Source organism: Scatophagus argus, chromosome 8 (assembly GCF_020382885.2).
Source record: "Scatophagus argus isolate fScaArg1 chromosome 8, fScaArg1.pri, whole genome shotgun sequence".
Classification (NCBI taxonomy): domain Eukaryota; kingdom Metazoa; phylum Chordata; class Actinopteri; family Scatophagidae; genus Scatophagus; species Scatophagus argus.
In genome coordinates, this window is record NC_058500.1 from 3,204,483 (window position 1) to 3,215,300 (window position 10,818).

The 10,818-nt window shown below is 42.5% G+C and overlaps 1 protein-coding gene across 1 annotated transcript; it reads left to right on the top strand.

The window, feature by feature from the left end:
* The first annotated feature begins 323 nt into the window (after positions 1 to 323).
* Positions 324 to 6,625, top strand: hnf4a (hepatocyte nuclear factor 4, alpha). Its single transcript, XM_046397159.1, has 10 exons — positions 324 to 502; positions 1,510 to 1,684; positions 2,479 to 2,573; positions 3,039 to 3,145; positions 3,242 to 3,397; positions 4,052 to 4,139; positions 4,247 to 4,399; positions 4,535 to 4,771; positions 4,927 to 5,049; positions 5,554 to 6,625. The coding sequence occupies exons 1-10, from the start codon at positions 415 to 417 to the stop codon at positions 5,694 to 5,696; spliced, it is 1,365 nt and encodes a 454-aa protein (XP_046253115.1). The 5' UTR covers positions 324 to 414; the 3' UTR covers positions 5,697 to 6,625.
* The last annotated feature ends 4,193 nt before the right edge of the window (positions 6,626 to 10,818 follow it).

The window sequence follows — 10,818 nt, forward strand, 5'->3', positions numbered from 1 at the left end:
TCAAAGTTGTGCTATCTCCTCTAAAAAAAAAAAAAAAAAAAACATCCCTGTGATTCGCCATTGAAGCAGCTAGTTAACCATCAACCACAGAGAGACTCCACCTCTCCTGTGCTCAGCAGCACGAGGAAAGGAGGAGCAACAGATCTGCTGTCAGTCACTGGTTTCCTATTTTCCTATCTGGCACCAGGAGGTCCCCATCACACTCAACTGGGCCAGGCCTCTACCTTGTTACTGGGTGGAGCTACAGGCTGAGGGGGGGTGGGGGGTGGAGGGGGTTAGTGGAGGTGTGAGAAGGGAAGGAGGAGGAGGTGGTGGTGGAGGAGGGGGGTGGGGGGTCACATTAGCTTCTTGGACAAGTCTTTCTGCCCCACTGTCAGGTAGTTGAGAATTTGTTTGTCCAAAGCACTGGCAGACATGGACATGGCAGACTACAGCGAGGCTCTGGACCCAGCCTATACCACGCTGGAGTTCGAAAACATGCAAGTGCTCCCCTTGGGCACAGGTGAGTCACATATATGCAACTCTGGTGCTGAACTTTGAAACTTTTACTGATTTAAAACTTTGGCCAGGAGAGGACAGAGCGGTTTCTGGCATGAAGTGATAAACAGGGGTCATTTGTCCATCTGCTGCTGCTCGCAGAGGGACGATCCTGTACAGTGGTCCCCCTTTATCACCTCCGCGTGCGATAGTAAAACATTAAGAGATTTTGATTTACAAGTCTCCGCTCTGTTCTCAACGCGCTCAGGTCAGTTGGTCGAAGCAATTTGAACCTGTTTGAGCTTGCAGACTGATGTGGTGTCAGATTGACTACAGTGGATTGATATTCATCCTCTGATGAAGCAGTAGTGTGAATATCACAATCTCCTGTTTCAACCCGTCTGTTCCCACAGAGTTTCAAGTGAAGAGAAGGGGTTCCATGTTTTTTTAAGAAGAGCTCACAGTGACACCAAGTCATTTATATGTGCAGTCTCCCATGACGTGTGGCCGTGATCCCGATTCTAAAATTTCCAATGAGACTGTAAAACAGAGGAAGGCTCACAGGGAACGTTACTCAACTTTTCCATCACTTTCATGTTCCTACTCTTTTATATAAATGCATAACAACGTCCGTTGAGTCAGCCTGCTATGTTTAATGTATGTAAGCATGTGTCATGACATGCAGCCTGATTGATTGACCAGGTCTGGTGACTGTATGGGTGACTAAAAACTGTCTCCAGTGATTGCCTTTTCAGAGGTAATCAAGATGACATCAGTTATGCTCTTTTGACTCTGTGTGAGCTACTCAGGCACCCATACAGGTTCTCATGAAGGCTCTCTCGCCCTCTCAGATCAAATCAGTTTAGGACAAACTAATTAACAGCCTCTGGACTCTGCTCAAATATCTCGATGATCACTGACTGCAATATAATTAAGCTCAAATCCCACTCTTCTTCTGGTCATCCCGTTGGTATAAAAGTCAGTCCGTGCTGACCTGATGAGACTCTTGCTTTCTCTCTCTCCTGTTGTCAGACTCCTCGCCGGCTGACAGCGCCAACATGAACGCCACCGGCCACCTGGGGACGGGCAGCCTGTGTGCCATATGTGGAGACAGAGCCACTGGCAAACACTATGGAGCCTCCAGCTGCGACGGCTGCAAGGGCTTCTTCAGACGCAGCGTCCGCAAAAACCACATGTACTCATGCAGGTGAGGACAGGTCTATGGCTGTAGGTGGTGAAATAATCCAGCTTTTTTTCACCTGTTTATGTGCCAGTGGAGCAAAGCATTGCACACCTGGTCCTGCCACTAAAGACCCAACTATGCCAACCATCCTCTGAAAAAGCAAAACATAAACTTGTACTGTATTTCTCAGTAAAACAGGAATAAATACTGCAAAAAGGATTAATTCCTTAATTGCTTCTAGGGATACAACTAATTTATTTTACTTATTAATCAATTTTTATTGTTCAATGTGACATCTTCAAACTGCATGTTTTGTCTGACCAGCAGTCCAGAATTCAATGATATTCAGTTTACTTTGAAGAAAAGCTTCAAAATCTCATGTGAACCTGGAAACAGCAAGTACTTGGCAATGTTGCTTTAAAAATGATTAAGATATTATACATAACATTTCCACATGAAATTGTTAAAAATGACTTGACCTCCGTCCAGCAATGTTCAAAACCAGAGAAATGTGTAATTTTACACAAAGCCAGCTTACACAACTAAACATAACGTTAATAAAACATTGAAACATCACCCTGTCTGCAAATATTTCTACCCAAGTCACATCAGAAGGATTTTCATCAGAAATGGTGGCTGTTAATCAATGAAAACACACAATATTTTGCTTTCTTTTTATTGAGGGACCCCATAATGGCAGAAATCGCACACTGTGGGTTTAAATCGACCATTTGTTGCAGCTCTGATTGCTTTGTTCATTAAAGCCTCTTTTTTGACCCTGAGGCAGCACAAACAAACCCATTCTGCTCATTTTCCAGGTTCAACAGACAATGCATTGTGGACAAAGACAAGCGAAATCAATGCAGATACTGCAGGCTGAAGAAATGCTTCAGGGCTGGCATGAAGAAAGAAGGTAGGAGCCACTTCTATCTCTTTAAAGCAAATGGAATCTATAACCTCAATCTTTATGTTTTTTATAAAACAACAGATTCTTTTGAAAACCTCAACCTCCCATTTAATCAGCAAATCAGTGCCAGAGCTGTCTCCCCACTGAATCGACATGACTCGTCTGGGTGTGTTGCAATACCCACGGGAGAAGCACTTTGTTAATGTTCACTCCGTGGAGCGCCGAAGTTTCTAACCAGCTTATGCTGAGCAAATACTTCTGAGCAATAAGAGCCATATACTGATAAACACGACAACCCGGGGAGACTTATTTTTCCTCTAAATGACCCTGTGTTCTTGAGAAAATTAAACCTTTTTTATTGTTTTCCTGGGCTTTCAATTTACTTGGTTGCATGGATTTTTTTTTTCCTTTCCCAAGTACCAACTTATATGTACAGCAGTGATGATACATTACATCTGTATGTGTTTTTAGCTGTGCAGAATGAAAGAGACCGAATCAGCACCAGGAGGTCCAGTTATGAAGACAGCAGTTTACCATCCATCAATGCACTCATCCAGGCAGATGTTCTGTCAAGACAGGTAGGAGCGACGAAGTCATCTTCAGGAATCACATCTGACTGTAACTCACCTGTAACAAGGGATCAAATGACTTCACTTTTGCTCTGCCTTGTCTAGATCACATCCCCTGCTCCTATACTGAATGGCGACATAAGGACCAAAAAGATCGCCACCATCACAGACGTGTGTGAGTCCATGAAACAGCAGCTGCTGGTCTTGGTGGAGTGGGCCAAGTACATCCCAGCTTTCTGTGACCTGCCCCTGGATGACCAGGTGAGACTCATACACAGACACAGTGTACATAGTAGTATAGACACTCTGGTCATTCATCAACCAGTCTGCTCAAAACCAAAGTGTGGTCCGCTGGGTGATGGGTGGAGTCGGTAAATTTATTAGAGGAGAGATAAATGTGGATAATGGCTCAATGTTAGGTTTACGTTTGTTCAGTTTTATTGTTGTTCTTATTAGCTTTAAATCTGTTGAGAGCAATGAAAAACCAGAGTCAGATTCCTTGTAATGTGTGCACACACTTGGTCAATAAACCTGATTCTGATCAATGCAAAAACATAATGTCTCAGGACTAAGAGGGTGTTTTTGTCCATCTCTCACAGCCTCAAATTCTTCCTCTAGGGTGGTTAATGTATTTTAATCCTGAGTTAGAATATGATGAGCTGGTTTTAAAGTTGTAGGCTCTCTCAGGAAAAAAAAGGGAAGCACAGAATCATTAACAGTGTGATCACCAGGCCTCGGTAACTGATTTGCTGATGTCATACCAGAGAGGGAGCCAGTGTCTTCTGCCAGAGTTTCTCTCTCTGTCTCCTGTCCACACAGATGACAGAGTGAAAGTAATAAAATACCAAAATACTGAAGCATGAAGAGGATTTCATCACACACAGATTATAAGAAAATGAATTGACTGTATTTCAGGTGGCACTGCTGCGAGCTCACGCTGGAGAACACCTGTTGCTCGGCGCAGCAAAGAGATCCATGCTATACAAGGACATCCTCTTATTAGGTAAAACTGAATCGCCCACTTCTACTAAAAATAAGTATTTTCCCCATTCTGGGCTACATTCTAATGTAGCGTTTTACATCTCACCCCTTAATGTGATTCTCCTGCAGGAAATGACTACATAATTCCCAGGAACTGCCCGGAGTTGGAGGTGGGCAGGGTAGCAGTGAGAATCCTGGATGAGCTGGTGCTTCCCTTCCAGGAGCTTCAGATAGACGACAATGAATATGCCTGCTTGAAAGCCATAGTTTTCTTTGATCCAGGTATGACTCCTGACTGAGCCTTTGGATTGTGTTAGCTACTTGTAAAACCAACACTATTTCTAGACACTGTATGCAGAGCAACAACTCAACCACGCACTTCTCTCTGTAAACACCCCGTCTTTTATTTGCACAAAGATGCTAAAGGTCTGAGTGACCCTGGAAAGATCAAACGGATGCGATACCAGGTCCAAGTCAGCCTGGAGGACTACATCAACGACAGGCAGTACGACTCCAGGGGCCGCTTCGGAGAGCTGCTCCTGCTGCTGCCCACGCTACAGAGCATCACCTGGCAAATGATCGAACAGATCCAGTTTGTCAAACTCTTTGGCATGGCCAAGATCGACAACCTGCTACAGGAAATGCTTCTTGGAGGTGAGCTCTTACGGATCATGTGCAGCCGACCTTGGTGGAACATGATTTCTGAACTCTGGGTCAATATACAGAAAAACAAAGTTGTGAGGGAGGACCGCTTCAGTCAGATATGCTGTAGTGAAAGAAGACTTAGGAAGATTTGTTTTGTTTCACAGGTTCTGCCAATGAGGCCCCACATGCACCTCACTCTCTGCACCCTCACCTGGTTCAGGAGCACCTCAGCAGCAATGTTATAGTGGCCAGCAACATGCCAACGCCGATCCATAATGGTCAAATCTGTAAGTTCAGAACACACCAGTACAAAATGTGTAGAACAACTGTTGTTGGAGCTACTAATATCCTGTGTCTTCACATTTTTTTCATTGCCATATACAGTAGGAGAACTGGAAGGTTTTTGACCATTTAGGTTTGATCAGTGCCACGAGAAGCATTAGACTAAGTGAAATGAAATCAAGGATATTTTAAATCAACACTGTCCAATCTCCCCCATCCAGCTCCATGTGCAGCCCAGTCAGGTAGCTGGAAGGACAAACAGGCCTGGCACAATAATCCTCTAAATTCTTCATGGAAACTAATCTGGCTTATTTTGTCAAAGAGAACTTCTGTTATTCTTTCTTAACATGTTTAATGCTCTGAGAAATTTCACAAAAGTGCTTATTTCCTTTCTGAAAACTGTGTTGCCCCGAGACATGTTATACCACGGAATGGTAAATATACACACCTGCTTATGCTGCAGTTTATCCCTCTGACTCGCTCCTGTTCTGTTGTGTTCTACTTTTCAGCCACTCCTGAAACGCCAATCCCTTCTCCACCCACTGCCTCCAGCTCAGAACATTATAAAATGGCTCCGGGGGTCATAGCCACTGTGCCCAAGCAGCCAACCTCCATCCCTCAGCCTACTATTACCAAGCAAGAGGCCATCTAACAGTCCTCTAAAACATTATTCCTTCAGTTTTTGTTTTTGTTTTTTTAAATTGTGTTAAACCAGGGTCTTTATTTGTAAGTTTATACTCAATCAGCATTGAAGCTGTTAACTTGACTGAAACAATAAAGTAGCTACGTAGTGTATGTAGAATGTAATTGCAATTATGTTCCTTGCAGATTGCTGTTTTACTTCAGGGATCTACTTGTTCACACATGCAGCTGCAGTTTCAGCTGAGCAAAGGCCAGACACAAGTATAAGCATCAAAACTATCCAGTCGTGCTGTTGTTCTTTAAGATCGACACGTAGAAATACATTGTTGTATATACAGTTCATTATTGGGCAACATCACTTCTTTGAGCGTGGCTTTGGTGTGTGCAGAAAGGCTTATGTTAGACATGCTGATCATGTCAGTATTTTATGAATGTTACAACAGGCCTTACATTGTCACATATTTAGTGTTGCACAGTATTTTATTTTATGTTCAGTAGTGATAAAATGGTGTCAACTTTCAGTAGGAACTCTAAAAGAAATGTAATTATACGAACAGTAAAGGAAATCCCTTGAATGAGTCCAGCTTTTTAAATATTCTATGACATAACTAAAACATATGTGGTTTGTTTTCTGTACTGGAAAATGCATATTCACAGCAGTAAAATTTAACATGTTAAAATGTACACTAAGAAATCTTGGTACATACAGTGCAGTCGGTGGTGCCACTTTGTAAAAGTCACAGGCAGACACACTGAGGAAGTTTCCCCAATAATATGTTGTATTGGTTTTTAAAAATATATTATATTTTTTGTTAGTACTTGTTGTGGTTTAACTGATGGAATAAATTGTGCCTTGTAACCTGTACTGCCTTACAAAAACAGGCAATGTTTTGCCACACAATGTGAAGATGAATTAATAAATCTCAAGCTCTATTTTTACATTGCATTTTCTGCAGACCATATTTTATACTGACTATCATTACAGGCTAAGAGTGTTCTGACTAATGAATGAGATTCTCTACATGACAAATGGTACAACTTAATAAAAAGATCAGACATGTTGGAAAGACTCTGGTCCAACGTGGCAGTGTTGCTTGTCCCCTGACCTAAAGCATCATGTGGCTTCAACTGATAAAGTGCCATAAAATCATTATAGATAACACTGAATAAAGACAGAGGGACAGGGGGCCTCTCCGCAGATTTATTTCAGCATTACAGCTGAAAACACTATGCTGCTTTTAGTCTCAATGACGCGTTTGACAGGCCAACATGTCCGACCAAAACATGGTCTGGTTATTGTGTGAAAAATAGACCTCATAGTCACATGCAGCACACAGATATGCACTCAGCTTAACTAATAGACATTTACAAATCCACATTGTGCATCCTTTTAAAACAACCCACCAGGTTCAGCAAAACAACAAAAACTCAAGTAAACCTCATCAAAAGTCCAAACAAAACCACATGGAGAAAAACGGCAGCAATGAAACAGAAGGTTCATCCATCAAGAGAGAACAGAAATTAGTGAGGCTCACTATGCAGAACACTTAAAATAAAACTTCGATATAACGAGAAGGCAGGAGAACTATAACTTTATTACTTAGCCGTACTTTGCTTCCCATCACACAAAAGTCATTGTACTGGCTACAGCTGGGTATCGTTTGACAGTGTTGATACCAGTATGTACAAGGGAAGACCAAACCAGGCCACAACACAAGGCCTCCAAGATTCAAACTTTAATATTCATATTTCAACACCATGTAGCAGTATTAAAAGACCACAAGGCACACGCCAAACATCAGATGCAAACAAAGTTCAGCCACTCCAAGACATGACTGGAAGAACCAGCACCAAAGCAGGAGCAGCAGCATAAGAGCATATCAACCAGCAGACACCGAGTTCAGAGCTTTCTGACACAAGAGCACAAACAGACTGAACACCTGACTGACATCAGCTCAGCCTGTTAGAAAAAACAAAAAGCAAGTACTTAGCTTGTAGAAGTGAAGCAGTGATGTTCTGCCCATCGGTGAAACTTGTCTGACGGAGTCTGGGTGGTCCGGAAGACGTCAAACTCTTGAAGCTTCAGGCTTGGAGTCTGTTTTTGAGGCCTGTGCCTAATATGGCCGACAGTTAACAAACAGAGCTGCTAAATCTGGTGAGCGTGCAGCACAAACACCCACCCTCCACCAAGCTATCTCAAAACAACAGCACTGACCGAATTTATACTTTATTTGTATAAGTATTTTCATAAAAACCCAGAAGCAAGCTAGCAAAGGAGCACAGCACACCCACAGTGGACAGAACATCAGTTTAATTAGCCCGCCTTGGAAAAGGGTGCGTTTGTTGCATAGGTCAAATATATGCGTGTAAGAGAAGAATGTTTGCTGTGTGAGAGAAAGTTAAAACGGAAGGAGTATAGTGGAAACGGAAGGCAGGTATTTCAACGCGCTGGGATTGTGATAGTTCGTGCAGGGTGACGTTCAGGTCAGCATGGAGAGGAGAGATGAGCCGCGAGTGCTGCAGCAAGCCACTGGGATATTAAGAAACATTTTATCATCCCCGGAAACTGTCACGTTACTGTCACCGTGGCAGCGGTGTATCACCAGCTCCTCGGTTCTGCTCAGTTAAATGACTGTTTTTGTCAATGGAGTCTGGATTTAAGTCAACTTAAATCATTTAATCAAGACAGTACAATAACTCCAGCTGTTTGTTTATTCTAGGAGCAACTGAAAGGGGGACTAATTTAACCTGTGTAAGTTATTTGAGTCCTTCTCCCACCACAGAAAGTCTCACAATAACATCCTTTCAGTTGTGAACATGTTTCATTCGTCACACAATAACCAATTTATTTGACATGTTTTCCTCCGGACATTTTGGCCATTTGATGTATTTATCTGCCGGACAACAATGCATGACTCTGGCCAGTAGCATATGCCGGCTAACGTACACTCTGCTAGTCCGATGCTGAACCTCCATCTTTCGCCAATTCCCCTTATAGTATGCCCCTATGTTACAGAAATTACCAATCAGTATAACACTTGGGATAATTTACCATCGTATCTACTCAAAAATAGCCGACATTTCCTCCCCACCGACATTTCAACCTGCCGGACGTCCTAGAGGCGCCGACATCACTGCTAGCCAACATTTCACGGTGTATATAATCCCGTTGTATATAGAAAGTGGGAAACGTTAAGGTTTGGCTGTTGAACTGCACAATCGGACATAGTTTATTGCTCTTATACTGTGATTTGTGCCAAGTTCAGGTTTAAAACGGATTGCTAAACACGTCACTTTTTTCACTGTCCAAGATGTGAATACAGTGTATAGAAAGTGTGGTGTCATACTTCTCACAGTACCTATGTTCCCTGAAGGCAACATGATAGAGGAAGGTCCTGAGCCTTCGTCGTTATGTTGTCACTCATGATTGCACGCCACAGTCGGGCCACAAGTTTGAAACTGTTAGGAGACCCGAAGGTGAACAAAAGATCTGTAAGATCTTTGAAACTCAAAAATAATAATAATAATAAAAAAAAAAAGGTGAATCTGAAGACACGAAATCTGCAGCTGAAAAAATGAGATCGAAATATATATGAAAATGAAAACTGAAAATCGATAATTTATTCAAAAAGAATTTCGGAACTGAATAAAAATTATATTTAAACTGAAAAAAAATTTTTTCCCACCCTTATTTGTAGTTCGAGTACAATATTGTATTATTCAGAAGTTCAAAATCGACATTTCAACTTTCAAGTTCAAATCTTTTTTTCAAATTAAGGAAACTTTTGGCCTTGATTTGGCTCCACAGAAAACATAGCCCACACAAACGGAGACAGGTAATGTGCTGTAAGACAGGGCTGCAGGCTGAGCGACAGACAGAAAACATAGCCCACACAAACGGAGACAGGTAATGTGCTGTAAGACAGGGCTGCAGGCTGAGCGACAGACAGAAAACATAGCCCACACAAACGGAGACAGGTAATGTGCTGTAAGACAGGGCTGCAGGCTGAGCGACAGACAGAAAACATAGCCCACACAAACGGAGACAGGTAATGTGCTGTAAGACAGGGCTGCAGGCTGAGCGACAGACAGAAAACATAGCCCACACAAACGGAGACAGGTAATGTGCTGTAAGACAGGGCTGCAGGCTGAGCGACAGACAGAAAACATAGCCCACACAAACGGAGACAGGTAATGTGCTGTAAGACAGGGCTGCAGGCTGAGCGACAGACAGAAAACATAGCCCACACAAACGGAGACAGGTAATGTGCTGTAAGACAGGGCTGCAGGCTGAGCGACAGACAGAAAACATAGCCCACACAAACGGAGACAGGTAATGTGCTGTAAGACAGGGCTGCAGGCTGAGCGACAGGCAGAAAACATAGCCCACACAAACGGAGACAGGTAATGTGCTGTAAGACAGGGCTGCAGGCTGAGCGACAGACAGAAAACATAGCCCACACAAACGGAGACAGGTAATGTGCTGTAAGACAGGGCTGCAGGCTGAGCGACAGCTTACGCAGGCAAACTCTGCCATCTACCGCAGTCAAGGGTAATTTATGCATCCTATCGGTCCACAAATAATGTGGAAAATTAAACGTGGTTCACATTATTCATCTGGTCCATACAGTTTAATTGATTGACTAACTAACTACACATTTTAAGAAATGTATATAGAAGGATAAGTGAATCTAAACTGTGAAAGAAATACAGCTCTGCGTAAATGCATGAAATACATCTCTTGGTATACAAAATAATTTTAATTTTATTTTAAGGCATCATGCAATCTCGTAAATACAGGCCTAATTTAAACTAACACCAGTACTGTGCAGTGAAGAAGATCACTTTGTAAGCTGTGTAACGCTGAAGGGGTCGTAGCGTTTTTTATTCAAATAAAATTCAGCACTGTCATTTTGCCATTTGTAAATACGTGGTTTTAGAGGAAAACGTATAAGATGTGCAAAATAATGGATTCACTAAATACACAGAAAAAAATATATGCTGTATCAACTGCTTGCGATTTGCTTGTGCGACATGTTTTATTTGTCTCGTTTCTGAGGGAAACATGAAGGCAGCATTGCCATGAAAACAACTGACGCACGGGTCGAGTTGCGCGTCGGCAGGGCGTCACG

Excerpts from the sequence above, each read along its gene's own strand:
- hnf4a (XM_046397159.1), top strand. The coding sequence starts at position 415 with ATGGACATGGCAGACTACAGCGAGGCTCTGGACCCAGCCTATACCACG. Across the intron at positions 4,400-4,534 it reads CATAGTTTTCTTTGATCCAG|ATGCTAAAGGTCTGAGTGAC; the intron begins GTATGACTCCTG and ends ATTTGCACAAAG. Across the intron at positions 5,050-5,553 it reads GATCCATAATGGTCAAATCT|CCACTCCTGAAACGCCAATC; the intron begins GTAAGTTCAGAA and ends TCTACTTTTCAG.